Below are 20205 nucleotides of genomic sequence, written 5' to 3' on the forward strand. Positions count from 1 at the left end.
GCGAAGGAAGAAAAGTTTGGGGGCGACTTAGGGCCACGGGAGCGCCGGAGGAGGAGGATGCGCGGTTTTCCCGGCTGATCGGGAAGGAAGGATGACCAAGGGAGGATGTGCACCAGCAGCCAGATCATCGGGAGCCTCCTGGTGCTCTCCGTGCTGGAGATAGGGTTAGGGGTGTCCAGCGCGGCCGTGGGGGCGGTCAGTTTCAGCCTGGTCCTCACAGAGCATAAACCTCAGCTGGGAGACTCTTCTCCGGTATGGAGCGGGGTGTGTGTACGTTAGCCATTTCACTCTCTCTTTAACTCTTTATGGTGGTGATCAGACCGTGCGAAGGCATCCCCCTTCCTTCCCTTCCTTTCCCTTCCCTTTCCTCCCCTTCCCTCTCGCGTATGCATGCTGTGCCGGGAGCCTCGCCGGGTCCATTTCCGAGGTGCATGAGGTACAGTCCGCATAGTCCTGGGACAAGGGGAAAGGCGCGGGGGGAGAGATGTATGTGTGTGTTGGGGGGTGGGGAGAGAGCTCTTCTTTCTTGCTTTTTTTCATTTTTCGATTTTGCTGTGAACAATTGAACTTTCCATGAACCCATTCTCACACCTGGGAAAGCGCGATGTCTTGAGTGGAACATGGGCCATAGCTTACAATCTTCAAATTGACTGTGAGTTTGGCTTTTAAAAAAAAGAACGGCCCTGTCCTTTATGATGAGACTGTTGAAAGGTGTTTTAAAATAATGTCAGGGGTACATCAGCTGAGTTCTGAGCTTTTGGAGGAAAAAGAGAAAGAGGAAATAGGAAGGAAAAGGCAAGATATGTTCTCATTATCTGGGCATTGTGAGCTTCTTGTAAAACGAACAAAAAAATGAAACACCAATAATGGGTTAATAGAAGCAGCATGTTCGTTTCACAGAGCATTTCTCACTTCTCAAAAATGTTTCTTATTTTTTCAGTTTGAGAGATGCATATTTCTAGGAACAATGTTCCTCCAAATGGTTATTTATATTTATGAAACAAAGAGTAGGAAATATTGAATATTCAGCCTAAACATGAGTGGGCATTTTTTTAACTCCAAAGCTGGTTTTGGCCAGCTTGGATTGTACAGCAGTATTTCTAAAAGGATTGTTTGCTTGAGATAAGACGATAAATGCAAAACATTCTTGGTTATTCATCAGCATAACCTCCTGTAATTTATAGATTCATTCTGACAAAGTGCTTCATGTAATATTCTGATAGTAAATAATTATTAATTATTGACAACGGTCATAAATATTTTTGGCAGTATATAAGCATACACATAATTCTGCACTGCAGAACAGGTATTTGAAAAATGAGAATGAAGACCAGATAAGACAAGACAGTGGTCAACAGGTAATGGTATTATCAAAATCACTTCAAAGACGGAGGTTTCTGATTATTGCTAATGAAGAAAAAAAATTACTAAAAAACATGTGTCAATCCGAAGATTTAATGACCGAGGGCAATATCCTGGGTTTCACCAAAGTCAAAGAGTTTTGACCAGTCAGTGGTATCATTATTTTAGGCAGTGGTTGTATTTTGTGACACTACCACAGCTGATACCATTTCATGACGATGCACATTTCCTTCACAACTGCCTCATTCATTTTTATGATTTCTATTACCCCAGAGCTTGTATTAGCCATAGATTAAGATCCTATTACATTAGGCGTTGGCTCTGAGGACCTTAGTATCAAAGTAAGAGACAGATATAGGCTAAAGGATGTAAGGGAGTATAAAGAAATTACAAACCAAAATTGATTGGTATAACAGGTGGTTGCATCAACACACGAGCAGTCTGGCTGATTTCAAGCTGTTTGTAGGCAGAGTTTTAGAGGAATACAACAGAGGAAAATTAATTGATTTTGCATATGTTTCTAGGAAATTCTTCCCATATGTGAGGGCAGAGGCATGAAAGGGAACACAAAGGGACTTGTTTGAAAATATAACAAGTGGGTGAAGGATGCTGACAACCAGAGCCAGAAAAGGCAGGCATCAGCTGCTATGAACTGAGCAAACAACTGCAGGTTGGGTAGGCAGAGAGAGGCCACAAAGAAACTATAAAGTGGAAGAAAACAGTTTATACCTCATGTAGTAGAGGAAATGAGAAATCACAATAGTATGCAGAATGGGGTGACATGGTTATTAAGGCCTACTTACTTCGGCTTGAACTAAAGATCTATGGTCTAAATTCTCACCATTATGGCACCCTCTTTGTACCACTCCAGCAGTTCAGATTTCCTGTTAGGATGTGTTCTTATGACTAGAGGACTAGCAGGTGAGACAGGACAAGAATGGGGATAGAGATTGACCATTCCAGGGATGCTTAGGGCCATGGTTAACCAGGTCCAAATTAAAACAACTGAAGAAAGGTTTGCTTGCACAATCCTCAGAATTGTCCTGCTGCAGAAATGGCATAAGCCACCTTTCTGCTCACTGGATCTTGCACTGAGCTCATGTTGCCTTCATTAAAGAATATGTCTTGCATGAAATATGGTGGGGTTTTTTTTCCAATTCACACTCTTGAATCAAGGTTTTCCTTTGAGAAGTGAACATTAAGGAAAAGAAAGAGACTTTAAAGGAATAAATCATACTTTGACATGTTAGGATGCAAAACACTGGATTTGAGTTGAACAGTGTCGTATGTCCTGTTGTAATTTACCTGGAAATATACTGAAAACTTTTGACCCTGTTCTATCCTTTTATGTGTGTGTAACTCATCAGAGACCCAAGTTCATAAGGAAGTACATGAAGACAGCATCTCCATGGAAACCTTAACCTGAACTCCTAAAATCTGGGCATCTTAAAATCATGCACATTCTATCTATCTCCTGTATGTGCCTCCCCATGATGCTTTACATTCAATGCACATTAGCTCTCTCCTTAAAAGAATTGTTCTTATTGTTCACTGTCTCCATTCAGCCAGATAATTTACTAATGTACCTAACTTTAAGCATGTGAATCCCACTCGTAGGATTAGAGATACAAGTGATGTTAAGCATGGGCTCAACTGCTCTGATCATTGTATGCCCTGTGTTATGTATAAGCAAGCCAGGGAAAGTAGAATAGACAAGAATGAAGAAATGGAAAGCCTAGACAATGTCTATATTAAAATGTGTGGAAATGGGAAAGCAGTTTCTAAATTTGTTGTTCTCATTGGAGTTGAGGTGGATCAAGACAGCAAGACTTGTTTAAAAGTAGCCAAAAGAAAACAACTGAAGATATGACTGCCTTCTCAAATCACCTGGATTAAACTATCCGATTTATTTTACATTATATCCAATCTGTTCTTTTTAAAATAGGCCATAACTGCTAAATTGAAAGCAAACAAACCAACAAAAAACAAAAAAAAAAAAAACACAAAAAAAACAAACCCCTAACAAAACAACAAAAATCCCAAATAAACCAAAAATGTGATCCCATGTAATGTAAGGTAAATGTGTCTTTGATTTCTTATTTTTCTTTCTGTTTGTTATGATTGCATTGGTATACTCCGCAGGCTGTACTGTGTCTCCCAGATATCTTTTTCCCCAAAATTTAGGCATAATTCTGCAAGCCACCATTCCAATTCAATTATATGACATAGCAAACATACATAATGGTTGCATCACTATCACTATGAGTGACTGTATATTCATACATATGCATATGGCTCTAATTCTTATTTATTCTGCAGTGGTGAATAAATTATTGCTAGAAATTATACTCTTTTACAGAGAGAGAGAGACACAAAAGCCATGTCTTTAGTCAAATATGCCATCTATCTTCATATGCAAGAGAGATACCTGATGATTGACTTATGGCTATATCCCTCAAGAATAAAGACAAATATCTATAGGTATTTGAGAGATCTGCATTCTCTGGATGTTGGTCAGTCAGTCTGGCTGGCTGTAGGGGCAGAGATATTGTTTCCATGATTTGTGATTTTAGCACAGTGGAAGTCTGCCTGCCCGCTAAAAATCTGCATTTATAGTTTGGCTACAGAAATTTGCTCCAAGTTGGCACTTGAAATACTTGATGACTTTTTTTTTTTTTACCCAAGATTTGAAGGAAAAGAAAAAGTGTCAGTCAGTATGGAACTCTCCCAGAGCAAGAACATCATTTTAGATTGTTAAATCAATGTTGGTGGCCTAAAATTTTAAAACATTAAATTTTACATTTAGTTTTACTGCTGCCAAGTTTCCTTTGGAAAGAGCAGTCAAATTATTTCTTTTTCTCCCCCCCCCCCCCCCCCCCCTCAATGCATACCCTCCCCCCCCTCCCCAATGAACACTAAAAAATTCACTTTATTGTTTAGGATGCAGACAAAATGCAGATGTGATCCTACTTTAATTTGACATATGCATTGCATTTTCATCAAACTGACCATATTTCTGCCTGGCTCCTGCTCCTAATGAAATCAATTGCAGCACTGCCGGTGAGCTCAGTGGAACCTAGAGAGATTTCTGTACCTATAGGTGAGGAAGGATGTAATTAGCATGGAATCTTCTCCCTTTGCACGGAACCAGGACAATTCACTCCAGCTGAGTAGTCTTTCAATATGTTTTCTTTATCATTCAGACACTCCAGAAACATAAACCAATCTGGAAGACAGTCAGTCCAAGGGTACTTGTAATTCCTGGGTTGTATTTAGGAGGATCTGTTGAATGTAGACTGACTTAAGCATATACTTAAATATTTTTCTGAGGTAAGACTTTAGTTCACCTTCAAGGAATAATCTTTATTACTTTTTGAGACAAAAAATGTCATGCTCTAAATGTTTTATAAAAAAAAAAAAAAACAACAAAAAAGCATTATTTACTGTTTGTTATTCTGACAGGTCCTAAACAAGTAAATAAATATCATTATTTTGTGCTGAGAATTTGATTATTTTTCCAGATGACCAAAGAGTTTTTGAATCACTGATTCAAAGATTTCCAGGCTCAGAGACCCACTTAAAAATGTCCTTCAGCATTTCTAAAAATTATTTTCCATTTTTAAAGCACCTCTGCAGGCCTAGAACCAGATGAATGGAAACACTAATCACAGAGGCTCGGATGGAATTTAAACTGCCTGAATATGGCTTGAATCAGTGGGAACTATAGCACCACCTGAGCTGATATGACCAAACAGCACACTGCCAGGTCAAGGTATTAGCTCAGATTAGGCAAGTTTTAACACTGTGTCTCACTTCAAATAGCAGAGACCCCCCCTCAGCATGACAGATTTGGTGGGACGCAGGGTCAAGTTGTGGCAATGCTGTTGCTTCTGGTTCTGGGCCTGGATGAATTGCAGCCAGCTGGACATTCTTATCCCCACAACCCCTTGCAGGGGACAATATCTTTAGAAGTTTTCACCCTTCTTTTGCAAAGATTGTGTTTCTCTGTGGAGGTAACAGGAAAACCTGCTAACTAGGCTCAAATTTTTTACCTGTTGTCATTTTTATCTAGTTTAATGCCTTTGTTTTCAGGAATGGATTCTGTGCCCTTTATGCCTACACTAAGAAAACTTAATCCTTGTTCTAAAATACTGCCTTGAAGAAGAGTTACAATTAGAGATACCTCCTCTGCTCTGTTCATCCATTAGGGATTTCATCTTTTTTCTCATCTGGATGGAGTTAAAGTAGCAAGATTATTAAATTGAATGGTTCTTTCTAGACATTACTAATTTCAAAATCCTGGGTATTCTCATGGCAGTCACATGTTTATACTATTTTAGTGTAAAACTAAACCTGACAAGAGTAGAAAGAACTGAAACTGTTGATTCTGTCCTGATGATTTATTCTTCTACGTAGCAGATTATTTGAATAGACATGATACGCTTGTATTTTCACTGTGCTATTATTCAAATTTGGAATAATTTCCCTTCCTCTATTTCATCAGATACATATGGATGACCCAGAACACTGAAGGGCTTTCCACAGAGCGCGTATGGTTTGGGCTTCTTTATCATGAACAGTGACTAGGGATCAAGAATATTCAGTTGGTTTTCTCTACTATTTTCTTCAGCCTCTTTCCAGAAAGATCTTCTATAGGCTGTTTTCATTTTTTCCAGGAAATTACACACACTATTGCTTTTGCCTCTTCAAAACAGAAGAAATAAAGGTTTCTTAGTGTCAATATATAAAATAAAAATAGTTCCTTTTCTTCTGCACGATGGAAACCAACAAATCTTTGGCTTTCTGTAAATATAACTAAAACTGAGTCTTTTTTCAGACTACCAGTAAGAAAGACCCCTTTTTCCAGGAGAAAGTGAAAGAGGCCAAGTCTTCTGTTCCAGAAAATATGAAGTAGGGGTGGATCCAAACCACAAAACTTTAATCTAAATTGAGATTTCAGCCTCCCTACTGAAATTTCTGGGTATTTTGATCTGAGGTTTTGTTTCAAGCCCATATTTAATAAAAAGTAAATTAAAGCAAGCTCAAAATAAACCTTCTCCTTTTCTGGGAGGTCTTTGGTTTTTTATTCCAAAGTTCAACAGACCAAAAGAGAGATTTTCAAATATGCATATTGAACATAAACAGGCACAGCTGCAGCATGAATGGCAAAGACTCCAGAGGAAAACAGACACTAATGCATCACTTTAAAATCACACCAGTGCCATCAGAGGGACTCTGTCTCTGCTAGGTCCCCCACCAAATCTTTACTGAAAGGGGAACTGAAGCACACACAGACCACTGGGTCTTTAAGTAGCTTTTGTGCTTTGTGTTTTTTGCCAATCACTTAAGACTGGTTCTGCCTATATCTATTGTTGGATGATACATTAAGTCCCTGACTCCTTTGCTAGCCTTTACATGAAACATCATGTATCTTAGGACGTATGAATAAGTTTGAAAGCAAAAAGTAACCCCAGATTCAATGAGAATTGGTAGCAAATACTGAACTATGAGATTTTGGACCTTTTAGCTTTCCACAATTTTTCTAATGAAAAATAATTAAAACAGAAGTCCAGGAGCGAAACATTTGTTTCTAGAAAAGAATAATTTCAGTTAGTTCTCTCTTGAGTTCTTTAACTACAGGACACCTTATTTCTTATGTATATGTATAAATATTGCAGATGTACAGAGAGAGAAAATACATTCAGGGTATACATACAGGCCCTGACACATTAAAATATTATTATAGAATCACAGAATCATAGATTTTCTCCAGTTGAAAGGTACCCATAAGTCCCTATTGAGTCCAACTCCCTGCTCCTTGCAGGACCACCTAACAGTAAATCATATGACCAAAAGCATCATCCAGACACTCCTTTCCTGGAAAGCCTGTTCCAGTTACCAACCACCCTCCCAGTCGAAGAACCTTTTCCCAGTGTCCAACCTGAACTTTCCCTGATGCAGCTTCATTCCATTTCCATATGTCCTGTCACTGGTCACCAGAGAGAGGAGATCAGCAGTTCCCCCTCTGCTGCCCCCCTTGAGGAAGGTGTAGACTGCAATGAGGGCACCCCTCAGCCTTCTCTAAGCTGAACAAACCAAGTGACCTCAGCCTTTTCTCCTAAGTTTTCCCTTGAGACCTTTCACCATCTTGGTCACTGTCCTCTGGACACACTCTAATAATTTCATGCCCTTCTTATACTGAGGCATCCAAAACTGCACACAGTACTTGAGGTGTGGCAGCACCAATGCAATATATTGTGGGATAATTCCTCAGTCAGCTAGCTATGCTGTGCTTGATACACAGGACACTATCGGCCTTTTTGGCTGACTGGGCACACCACTGTCTTTTCAACTTGTCGTCAAGCCAGATCCTTAGATCTCTTTCCATGGGGCTGTTTCCAGCCTCTTGTCCTGCAGTATTTATGTATAACCAGGATTACCTCATCCTAGGTGCAGAATCTGGTACGTGCTCTAGTTAAATTTCATATTGTTGGTGATTGCCCAGCTCTGTAGTCTATCCAGATCTCTCTGTAAAGCCTCTCTACTTTTTAGAGTCCACAGCTCATCCTAGTTTACTATCATTGGCAAACTTAATGTACATTCAACTCCTGCATCCGGATCTTTACTTCAGGTAGTCCTTTAGATACTTTGGGAACTATGGAATACAGTAGTCACCCCTTGTTTTTGAGAAGCCAGTACCTTATGGCCTGCAGGTTAGCTTATTCACTATTTGGATTTCGACTGGGAAATACCTTAGGTAATATATAAGTATACGGCACAACATAAAGGTGGTTTGGAAGGACAAAGGATGTATTTCCTGTCCTTGAAAACCAGTAAAGAACAGCAAAACTGCCAAAACTGGTGGGTTCTAATACTGAATGAATCTGTAATTTGCATGTTGCTCCTTTGGTCATATGCATAGCTAATATAACTTGCCACCTGCATTCCCTTCTGTCTAGCAAAACTGTACAATGGAAATAGAAAGTCGTCTTCAATTGAAAACGGTGGTTACAAAATTCATTGACTTTAACAGGAACAGAATTAGAGCATTCTTGAAAAGATGGGTGACCTATTATTTCAGCTTTGAAGATAAATCATCAACCCCACAGCTTTTTAAACTAGGTAACGTACACTTATTACAAGTTGAAACTATCTATGATGGTATCTTCCAGATCCTTTCTGTAAGCTTTGCAGAACTCATTAATTTTTCTTTATACAAAATTCTCCTTTCAATGCTATTCAATCACTACAAAGAGAAATTATATTATTAATCCACTTTATCAAGTCTGACTGAATAGAACTGAATTATAGTGATATCTTCAACATGAGGCTTTTTTGAGGTTTCTGCATTAATGCTGAGAAAACAAAACACTACATGTGAAAATCTGAAGCACGTCTTCAGTTGAAATCAACCTGCAATGACAGGACTGGGACTGAAACTCCAAAACCTCACAGAAAGCTTGAGTGTAAACTTACAATTCAGGTGTGATATTTCTGAGCTGAAACCTCCCTTTCCTGTCAGAAAGGGGCAGAGGAAGCCCTACCCATTGGCTTTTTGATTGTTATTTCAACAGGTGAGCTGTAGTAGCAACTGTACTTTTTGGTATGTCTGGAGCCATTAAGCATCATGGCCTACATGACCCAGCCCTCTCCAAAATCAGACTGGTATGAAGTCCACATCCCATGCTTACTGTAGAAGTAAATAATACACAAATTTTAACCATATTCATTGTGTGCAACTGATTCAATGGGCCTAAGAGTGAAAATGTATGGTAAGGCTTGTTCTTAGCTATATGCATGAACTACTTTAGTTGGAGGGAGATAAACTATGTAATAAAGCACCTCTTCAACTGAGATATTGAAGTTGCAAAATTCTGGAGGGTAAATGAGAGGTACATGCACTATATTACATGGATCCTGAATGCTGTATAGAAACTTCTTAATTTATATTTTTTTTTTATGTAACAGTCAGGTCTGTTCTGTGATTTAATCCTAAATCAAGGTCAAGCAGAGCCTTTTGCTAGAAACACCATCTCCATGCAGAATGGATGTGGGAAAATCCATTTTTAAAACTATAAAATCATGTTCTAGTAGGGGCATAGGGTTAGATTTACTGAAAATAAACAGCACAGATTTCTTAATAAAAAAGTTTATGAGGTATTGAAGACATTTTCTGACAGCATTACAAACACCTGGAGAAGGCTTTACTGCTTTCATCCAACTACTTTAATTCCTATCACAGCTGCTCCCTCAGGGACTACTTTCTGACTCCCTCATTAAACTTTTTTTGTTGGGGGATAAAGTGACGTCAGAGAACGTCATTGGTCTTCGATGCAGGTCACTAAAAAGCATAAACATCTATTAATATCAGCTGGTAGGGGATGTTTCTGGTTTTGTAATTAGTTTTTGCCTAAAGCTTGGTGCAACAATTAGCATGGCAGCTTGTGAAAGGGAACTACATGAAAAAGTACAGATATCTTCATGCAAAGTGAGCTATCTAGAATCTGATACAGGTTTTCCTGCATACCCAGTGTAGCTGCACTTATACTTTACACCGGCACCCACAGAACTGACTGAATTGCATTCCTGGCCAGAGTTCCACTGTCTTGAGGACAACAATGCATGTATGACCCCTTGGAGGTTCAGATGGTAGGATCAGGACATTAACTACATCAGCTATGCTTGAAAGTAGGTGATTTGGATCACTGACTGCTACCTTGCTCAACTTATCTAAAATACCCAAAAGAGTAAAAAGTCATCTTTCGCTTGCAACATTGGTTTTGTTTTGTTAACCCAAGCAGCATAAAAGTAGGTTTTGTTTTTTTCTTTTTGTACAAGTAATCATCATTAGTCTGACTTCTCATTCCAGTTTCTTCTTCTCAGATACATGTGTTTATAGCTTTTGAGTTATAGCTTCCTGAAATAGACGGTTTGTGACAAAAATGCTGACAACTGTAACCATTGCCTAGCCTACTGTTGTGGTCACCACTACAGCAATGCAGCAAGATTTAAACTTGAGACCTTAAATGATGAAATAATTGTTGTTTTGTTTTTGCTTTTTTTCTTTGCAGTTTCTGCTTTGTGGCATATGTGGAATATTGTGTGCCAAAAAAAAATCTGGACTTGTTGTAAGTTTTTCCGCTGCATATATAATATCTAAGTATTTGAAAGGCATACTTATCTAACTTGAACTCCTAACTGGTGGCTTTCTGTGTCCAAGTGTTTCTGATATAAAGTCTGTAAAATTGCAACTTGGCAGTCCAAAAAGGCAATCAGCACTTTGGGTTAATCAAACAAAATATGTCAGTTCTGAAATGGCCTATTTAGGTCATACCTATTTAAGCCATGCATCACTATTTATCCCTGTCTGGATAAACTTGGATGGAAAGTCACTTGATAGAAATTTATGCCAAGTCAATAAAAGTTCCCCAATAATGTCACAGGATTGTATCTTCTGTCCTTCAGAAACCAACAGTGGGCTGCCACAACAGTGAGGCTGCTGTCCAAGTTTGATTCTAGATATCATAGCTGTTCACTGAATAAGTTATTTTTGCAATCAGAATCACATATAAGCCAGTTTTAAAGTGATGGTGGATGTTTTCTGTCTGTTCTAAGAATCAGAAGTACAGTAATTTTTCTGACTGCAGCAAAATGGTGTTATTACTTCTCAAGTCACAGCAGAACTTCATGTTAAAGACATGATCCTATTGTAAGTGATATTATCTGGCGTAATTTTCTGCCAGCTTGATTATTCTGCCATATACAGATGGAAGTCACATAAAACCAGCACAAGTTTGAAGGTCATTAAGATCTCTCTCAAATAATTTTTGAATATCAATGAGTTATCCTAAACCTGTTACGACAGTCTCATTTCTTAAAGCATGTGGCCCATAAACAGTTTCTGAAAGCTGACTGTTCTCATGGTCTCATAAAATAGTCAGTTCCCAGTGGACTGCAACATACAGCCACATGCCTGACAAAATTTTCATCCCAGTTATATGCAGAAGTGGTCTGTAAGGCTCCATAAATTTTTCCTACCACAGTGGATAAATACATACACGAAGCCATATTAAGTAACATCAAAGGCCCATCTGACAGGCCAGCAGTATCAAAGGAAGTGAGTAAGACAGTAATTTAGCAGTGTCTCCATAATAAAACCTTTTGCTCTCAAGTCGCTTATGGCTCAAAGACATCCTGAACCAGGGTGGCATCTTCGTGATTAAAGTGTTAGGAGGTCTTTAAACATATCTCATTAATTGCAGCCTGTTTCACATCCTTCTAAAGTTTCCAGAAACATTTTAGCCAGGTTAAAAACAAACAAGCAAACTAACAGATAGTCACCACACTAACCTTCTGTAATATTTCTTTGTTTCTCTTGCTTCTTTGTCCAGCACATTCACCTTGAACACTTTTGAAGTCCCCACAAAAGCTATAGAAAGCTTCAAAACTGCTGTCTGACTGAACAAATTAGAATTGAACAGGAAGCAGAATCAGATGGCACACAAAGCAAGAGAGATTCACTGCAAATGCATGAGGCATTCACTCCTGAGGGGTGGTGAGAAACTACACAATAGAAAACTATGACACATTCTGTCATGTTACAGTTTTGGATGAATTGCTAGAAATCAGAAGATTTGTGTCCTACTAGTCCTTCCATTGACTAGCTTTTAACATGACCAACTCATTCTACCCAACTTTATCTTACATGCAACATCAGTCTTAACTCTAGTACACCAGAAGGTATTGTATTCCCTGGGAGTTCAGAAAGTTAAAAATGAGAGTCTGTGCAGTGTTTTGCAGACCATGATGCTGTTGAAACATTGAATTATGGTTAGTCTCATTTTTCATATGAATGAATCTGTCTCTGAAAAATGTTACTATGACATAACCTCTCTTGTCTTTCCTGACAGATGATACTTTTTTCTGCCTGTTGCATCTGTGGACTAATTGGAGGAATCTTAAATTTTCAATTTCTTCGTGCTCTGACAAAGAAGTCGTCTGCTCTCTATTCTTTGCATCTTGCCTCCATGTCTCTTGCATGCATTGGAATTGGTGGTTGCACCCTTTCTTCATGGCTTACTTGTCGGCTAGCCAGCTATGAACAAAGGCGAATGTTCTCAGAAAGAGAACATTCATTGCATCACTCCCATGAAATGGCAGAAAAAGTGAGTTGTGAGTCCTCCCTTACTTGTTCCGCTTCTCCTAAAATGCTACTGTACGTGTTAACATTTACAATGGGCAAGAGATGTACTCAGTTTTCAGTTTTATATGAGAAAGAGCTTCTGGGAAATGAAATGCTGCCATTCTGTGTAAGCTTTATTATGTTGCATTATATGGAGCTATTTTTAGGTACTGTATATTTGCAGTACATCCATTTCAATGAAGTACATCCATTTTCAACACAATTCCATTGTATAGCTATTCAAGGGCTTAGCTGCTAAATATAGCACTTCATAAATAATTTGAAGCTTTATTAATATGGATTATCATGTGTTGCACTGTGAAAAAGCACAGAATGCTTTCTGTAACCACATCATTGCATGCTTCCAGAATTTAATCAATTTCTTCCTCTCCTAACTACTCAGCTTATAAAGTAGGTTATTTAAACACAAAAGCCACAGTTCACAAACCTAGACGACTAAACCTGAGCACCTAAGGGCATATTTAGATACCTGAATGAAACTGGTCTGATTTGCAGCAGCACTGAGCATTTATTGCCTTTCTCTGTTAAAGAGAAGCTTACCAAGGTGTCTAGGTCTATGTTTAGGTGCTGAAACTTAAGCTCCTGAAACTGAGCAAGTAGGGTCAGAAAATTAATTTAATAGAATTCTTGAAATCAGCTCATTGGATTTACAGATTGTCTAATATTTGAGGAGTAAAATGTTCATTGACACCTTATGCTTTACATTTGGACTTTGTATCCAGTGCCTTTCATTTGAGAAATGAGTAGAGAAGGGAACAAAAGTCAAGTGGACTGCCCAACTAAACCTCCAAGTGCAAGTTTGCATTACAGTTAAATTCAACAGTTTGTATCGTATCTAATGAGACCTTTGAATAGTAGATTGAGGATTAATTCACTCAGAATGTAGAATGTTCTCAGATTCTCTGACAAAACATGATATAGCAGTTAGTAGTCCATGAAGTAAAAAATTACTTGTCACTATTCTTTGGTTTCTTAACTGACATGAGACTCCAAATACAAATACAGACTGAATTCACCTTAGATGTTTGAAACATGTTTTTAAAGGTTAAATAGTACAGGCTAAAACTATAACATAAAGCAGGGTGATAAAATCAAGAGAAGAGATACATTTCTCCCTTTCATTTTAAAAAGAAGCAGAAAAGATCAGCTATGTAGGCAAGTATGACTATTGCCTTGCAGATGGTAGGTTAGATCTTACCTTTCAAAGAGGCTCTTTCCTCAACAAAGATGAAGCCCATTTTAAATAAAAAGAGAAAGGGAAAATAAAAAAGAAGTGGCCTGGGAAGAAAAACACCTGCCAATCCTAACAATTTGGGCTGAAGATGACCAAGTATAGCAGCAGTTCACTGCCTCCTTTCCTGGACTGTTAACCTACTGAGCTTTTAGACACATGGCAAACAGGACTGCCAGATGCCCACTTATCTTGAGTGAAGGGCCATGATGCATGTGCAGAGCGACCCTATGGCACATACTCAGTGAGTGTGGGATGTGCCCCACCAATGGAGGACTTCCTGCAAGTGTGTTATAGATTGAAGTATGCATGTGTAGATGGTCTGATCTGGGGCTTCTTAGACCTACATTCAGCCTGTGGACAGCCTGCTGCTGGCAGGTTTGAGTACATTAGCTCAAGTCATGCCCTGAGAAAATAATGAAGGCTACTTAAAAAATTACATTAAATTAGGCCCTGATGTAGAAAATAGCTTTAAAATGTTTTATATATGACTATTTTATCTATTTATACTGATATACAGTAATGTAGGCATGTACTGCATGTGCATTTATTTGTACTATATTTATTGTATAATTGTTATATTTATATTAGAGATTGAGGGGTATTGAAATAACCGACCTGCCCAGCTGCCCGGTGGTTCCCCCGACACCAGAGTTACCTCCAAGGTACGCTGAACGCTAGGGAGCTACCATGTTGTTATGTCACTTCAGGAAGGGCCACCTCTAAGAGGAAGTCATAGTTTCAGCTAATCAAAGTTGGCTGATGCTGTGATGTCACTCTGAGTCAGGAATGGTGCTTCCAGGTAGTGACATAATTCCACGTGGTGAACGCTGCAGTCTGGAAGTAAGTTGAGTATTTAAAATATTCACCCTAGTAACAGACATCCAAATGCTCCTATTTGGATGTTGCAACCATTGACTCACTCTGCTTCTAACCTGTGTGGTCCTCCATTTCTTGAATTCAGCAACATTTTTTAATTTATTAATACATTTATTTTTGAAAATAGAAATATTGGGGAATATAAATGGTTTTCAATCTTTTCTGAAATTACGATGATATTCAAATAGCTGATGTTTGCAAAGGATTCAAGTGATGAAGCTGACAAAAGGAAATATACACACACTTACAAGTAGCCTTCTGACAGATCAATACTATTAACATGTATCTATCTGAATGATAGTTAATATTCAACAGCTTTGGTATTGCTGGTCCCCTTCCTAGCTGACTGATATCTTCAGCGTAAATCCAACAAAGGCAACAAAGGCTTAGGCAGCTACAAATAAGCAAAACATAGTGCCTTGTTTCAAAGCAAATAACCCCATAACTGAGATCCAGAGTTCAGTGTTAGGCATCCTTGTTTCTCTTCAGTATATGAGAATGCTGCAAGGCACCATTAAAAAAAAAATCCAACACCATCTCCTGGCAAAAGGAGACCTAGGTGGTAGAAAATGCTCAAAATTCAGTAACTTTATGCACCTCGTTTTGTCTGAAACTCATGCTTGACACAGGAGTATTAACTGGCAAGGCTACTTGGTTTGATGGCCCTAAGTTTACTTTATAGAGACGAATAGGACATCCTTTCTTTCAAAAACTGCAGGGAACAATTAAGTCCTGTGATCTACTTTAAAATGTAGTGGGTAGCACCTGAGGGAGAAAGCACCAGTACTTCCACTTTATGTTAAATTCTAAGTTCTGGTCTCTGCCTCCCAAACTATTTATAAATCAAATATTATGTATTAAAAGAAGAGAGAGAAAGAGTCAGACTAGGAACAACAATCTGGCCCCAGAATTTTCTCATCTTTACCAAAAATCTCAGCTACTATTCTATAGAGTCAGATTCTTTCTGTCTTTCTTTCTATTTAGCCCTACGAATCTTGCTTTACTTTCTTCATAGTAACTTCCACAAGGAGGGCAAACAAATCCTTATTCTTTGACGTTTTCTCCAACTGTAGCTAGCAGGTAGAAGAGGTGAAATTAATCTTTCCATGCAGAGAAGAGCTTCCAGTTCTCATGCAAATATTTCAGAACTAGTCCAACAATGGCACCACCACCTCATCTACCTGAACTTTTAAAACAATAGGCAAACTGCATTTTTATGTGTGCCCATTCCTCTTGGCATAGCTGGATATTCTCCGTGATCTGTCACTGGACATAGGTAACAGATCATTTCTCCATCCAAATTCAGTTTGATATGAAATAAGCCTAAAACTTCTCAGAATAAGTCACTTCTGAGCATAATCTACATGTGGCTTAGCAGCCTTCAAGGTCAGAGAACTGCTTAATTAATGTAGCCATCTCCCAGCAAACAAATCTTCATTTAGGTGCTTTAGGATTCTGACTCATGATCAGGGCAGCTTACTCTGGGATGACTCATCTGCCACTTGGGCAGCAATTGCTGAACTGCTAAAAATCTGTAGTCTGGCATGTTAAGGGAAAATCAAAATCAGTCCCAACTCAAAACCCTTAGATCCTGTTTAGATCTAGACATATTTCCTAAATGTCTATTCCAGATAGCATCAAATGGCATCTGTTCGTAGCATGTCAGCACAGAAAAAGGTTTGAATGGAAACAAACACTTAATTACCATCTTCTTCCTTTGTAGATTAGTGCACAAGCTTGAGTTGATAAATTCTCAAAGGACAACCCCACAAAACTTGCACGGATGCCATCAATGCTATATATATGTGGTCTGAGAGTAATGTCCAACTCACTCAGTTTCAATGAGTTTATCAGCTTTCAAATGTACTTAATTTATGTAGGAAGAAATGTGATTTCTTTTTTTTTACAGTGAGATTTATGAAGCCAAATAAAAGATGTAAAGTTTTTCTGAATGTCTGAAATTTGGAGTTTGTTAAACTTTTATTACAACCTCAGCTAATTGAATTTCAAACACCATAAAATAATTGTAATGTTGATCATTCTTTTCTGTTCTTGTTCCAGGAAATGACAGACAACCTAAGCAATGGTGGCCCACATCTGATTTATAATGGAAGTGTATATTAAGATATTTTTAAACGTTCCATGGAAAGAAGTGGTTTTAGAACTTTCTTCAGGAAAATAATAGACTCCAAGGAATTGAAAAAATGGAACTATCTTAGCTTTTATGGCTCCAATGTCACAACTGCAGAACAGCACAGTTGCGTTTCCCTTTTAGAAACATGTTCAAAATTTGTCTCCTAAACATTTTGAGGATATACAATATTTATTCACTTCCTGGCTACTCTCTTTTTTTTTTTTTTTTTGTGTCTGAATAACTTTTCAGAATTCTGGTAGTATTTGAAACAGACTTCTCAAGACTCTTCTTCTCAAAAAGATTCAAAATCAAGGGGAAAAAAAATCAAACTGGGCTACATTTAGCCTTGTCCAGGATTTCTAAAGAGAAGAGAAGAGGGCAGAGGAAGGATGGCTCAGGAGAATCTTTTTCTCCTCCCTACTTAGCAGCATCTGGTGTAATATGATGGCTTCAGATCATCTGGCATGGTACCAGCAACACATCTGCACAGTCCTTCTCCCCAAATGCATCCAGCCTCAGTTTTCCCAGTAGATCATATCAAAAGAGAGTGTAAATTACTCTTCCAAAAGGCTCCCATTTCACATTCAGAGTGTAAATGAAGTGTGCTGAAAACACCACCAATGTCTTTGTTTTGAAAGACAGAATGCTCTAAGAATGCCATAAATCAAAACCTCAACAATGCCTTGTTGTAAAGAAATTGTAAATATTTCCAATTTGTGAATGAAGTATATTTCGTAATTTGTTCATAAAAGATAATAAATAAAATGAAATCTAAACCACAGATTTTAGAGAGATCTGTTTTTTTTTCTCGTTAGAAAAATCTTGCCAAGATGAACATGCTTGCAGTTTTGCACAACACATTGAAATATTCGTAAAGGAGTGAAACAAACTCAGAAAGGAGAAAAGTGAAGGCTGAACAGAAAGAAGCATAGTCAAGGTCAGAACACACTGGCAATTCTGCACACCCACAATAGTTTGGGGTCTGTTAAAGTAGCGTGTATGTTAAGGCAGCAGCTTTAATTGACCCCAAACTTTATTGAAACACCTACAGGCTCATATAGTCGTGAAAAATAGAACATGTAATCTGTGACAGAACATGTACAGAATAATACTCATATAAAACTTTAAAATAAAATCACTCATATCTTACATAGTGGATCTATGATTGTGCTGTAAAGCCGAGCACTTCAACGTGAGTTTGAGATGTGAGCATTATTGATGACTAGCAGCATTTGGTGATTTATACCCACATTCCCAGACAATTGTGAATAGAATCTTATTATTTAATAGAAGTATTATTATTTAAGCAATGCCATAAAATCCTCTAGAAATTACATTAAATTGTTTTGTAAATCTATATGGTATAAAATGATCTTTAATTCAATTATCTTAGGATTTTCTGAGTCTGTGAGTTTCCCATCTAATTACAACATAGGAAATATCTTCACTGTGATTTAAGTCTTTCAAGCTTCATGCAAATTAGTTAGCTGGTTAAGCTTGTAAGTAAAAAACTGGTCCACCTTCTAAGGTTTCTCTTCACTTACCTACTGTCTCAAAGGGCTTTTGAGTCTTCTCAATAATAATAATATGTATTATGTACATTAGAAATTGCTAATGAGACTGTTCAAGTTCATAAAGAATACAGATGCTGTCACAGCAAAAGAATTAGATGTTAAGGCACCTCTGCTCAAGGAAAGCACTTCCCTTCCCAGGTTCTACCAGCCTTTAGACTATCTCCCTACTACATTCCAGCTTTGGGCTCTTTACAGGTGCCATTGCTTCCTCAGCTAAATGCTCCTCTTCCTTAGCAGCAGGAAATATGGGATATATCTGTCCCCAGTCTGTGCCCCTTGTGGGAGCACTTTTGTTGCATCCCTGGACACAACCTCTCCAAAGCAGGACTACTGTCTAAATGGGCTGCAGTTTCACGCAGGTTGAAGAAATCCACACTGGACGTAGAACCAGGGGAGGTCGTTCTGTAAGATTACCTTCTTAACTGCATCAGTACAAACCCTTACTCTAAATAATGAAATACAACCACATCACTCCTGATGCTTTTTGGGAGGTGCTGGAAAGGGAGTGAAGAGATCTGGGCCCCAGAGAACAAAAGATTCAATTGTTTAGGGGTTTTCTTATTCTTCTTTTGCTGCCAACCCTGTAGAAAACTGGCTGGTCTCTGCATTAATAAAACCTTTGAAAATGCAAACCTGGAATTCAAAAGACTTAGGAACAAATGTGATGGAGACTGCTCCTATATGAGACATACAAAGAGGATCAGAACTTTAAAATTCAAAGTAAATTACCATAATACATGGATGTGGTTGGGAAATTCTAGGAAATGTTTCACTTCAATTAATGAAGTTTTGTTCTGTAAGTGCATACAGAGTTCAACTGTAATGGAAATATTTTCTGTATGTTTTCATTACTGGTACAGTTGAAAGGACACTCCTTCCACTTACCCAACTGTATGAAAAACAAAGCTTTCAGTTTTCGGAATATGACCAGCCAACATATCTACACCAATAGCTTGAAGGCTGGGCACCAAAGTCCATTTTAATTTAAATAAGATGAAGCATGTATTGTCCTTGATGCAGCTATTTCTGATTCATGATGCCATAAAAGGAGATGCTGGCTCAGATTGTCTCAGAGATATTCAGCTGTTATTTACTAGGTCAAGCAAAGCTCTTCCTGAAGGGGCTTACTTATTGAACTTTGTGCATAGGACTTATCTGGTAAGTCTTTAATGAATGTTTTAATATTTTAGGCTATATTTTAGGCTATGCTTGGCATTATATAGAACCTCAGCATATCAGAAACACACACATGTTTTGAATTTACAACAATCAACAGTTCTTATTTCAAACTGTACAGAAAAGTGCACATAATATGTTTTAAATCTTTGTCTTGCACAATCTTTCATATGCATATTTGTTGCATTCAGACAGGTGAGTTTCCCTTCAGATGGTCTTAGGAGGTATGAAGAAGCAGGTCAGATTCAGTAAGAAATATATATGCAGTAAGCCATAATCACAAATAGTCATACCAAAATTTTTCTTGAGAGTATGATTTTTGAAGATATAGGGGAAAGAGAGTACAATGGCTTAAGTCACTTTTAATTCTTTCAGATCCCAGTCCTAGGCAGGTTAAGGCACTAAAAGCAGCCTCTTATAATTAAAAGCTTAGAAATCTAAAAGCAGACTGATATTAGACTACTATATCATTGTAGATATTAATGCATAATCTTCCTGCCTGAAATGATTCTACCTAAATTTCCCTTCCTGTATCAAAGTGACATCTTTAGTTCCACTACAAATCTCCAACAAGTTCCATAAAGCTGTTGTACATGCATCTGAAGAGAGATTTTGAAGACTATTTTTAGAACTTGTACAAGGGCTA

General features: G+C 38.0%; 1 protein-coding gene across 3 annotated transcripts; it reads left to right on the plus strand.

The window, feature by feature from the left end:
- Positions 1 to 17588, plus strand: TMEM196 (transmembrane protein 196). 3 transcript variants are annotated; one of them, XM_010010539.1, is made up of 5 exons: positions 31 to 264; positions 10434 to 10490; positions 12273 to 12527; positions 14388 to 14461; positions 16737 to 17588. In XM_010010539.1, exons 1-5 carry the CDS (start codon positions 106 to 108, stop codon positions 16741 to 16743), a joined length of 552 nt encoding a protein of 183 aa, XP_010008841.1. In that variant the 5' UTR covers positions 31 to 105; the 3' UTR covers positions 16744 to 17588. The 3 variants fall into 3 exon arrangements, with proteins under 3 accessions (XP_010008842.1, XP_010008843.1, XP_010008841.1); XM_010010540.1 differs by lacking the exon at positions 14388 to 14461 and having other exon boundaries at positions 1 to 270; XM_010010541.1 differs by lacking the exon at positions 14388 to 14461 and having other exon boundaries at positions 1 to 252.
- The last annotated feature ends 2617 nt before the right edge of the window (positions 17589 to 20205 follow it).

The sequence above is a fragment of the Nestor notabilis genome, unplaced genomic scaffold, assembly GCF_000696875.1.
Source record: "Nestor notabilis isolate BGI_N333 unplaced genomic scaffold, ASM69687v1 scaffold28302, whole genome shotgun sequence".
NCBI lineage: Eukaryota > Metazoa > Chordata > Aves > Psittaciformes > Psittacidae > Nestor > Nestor notabilis.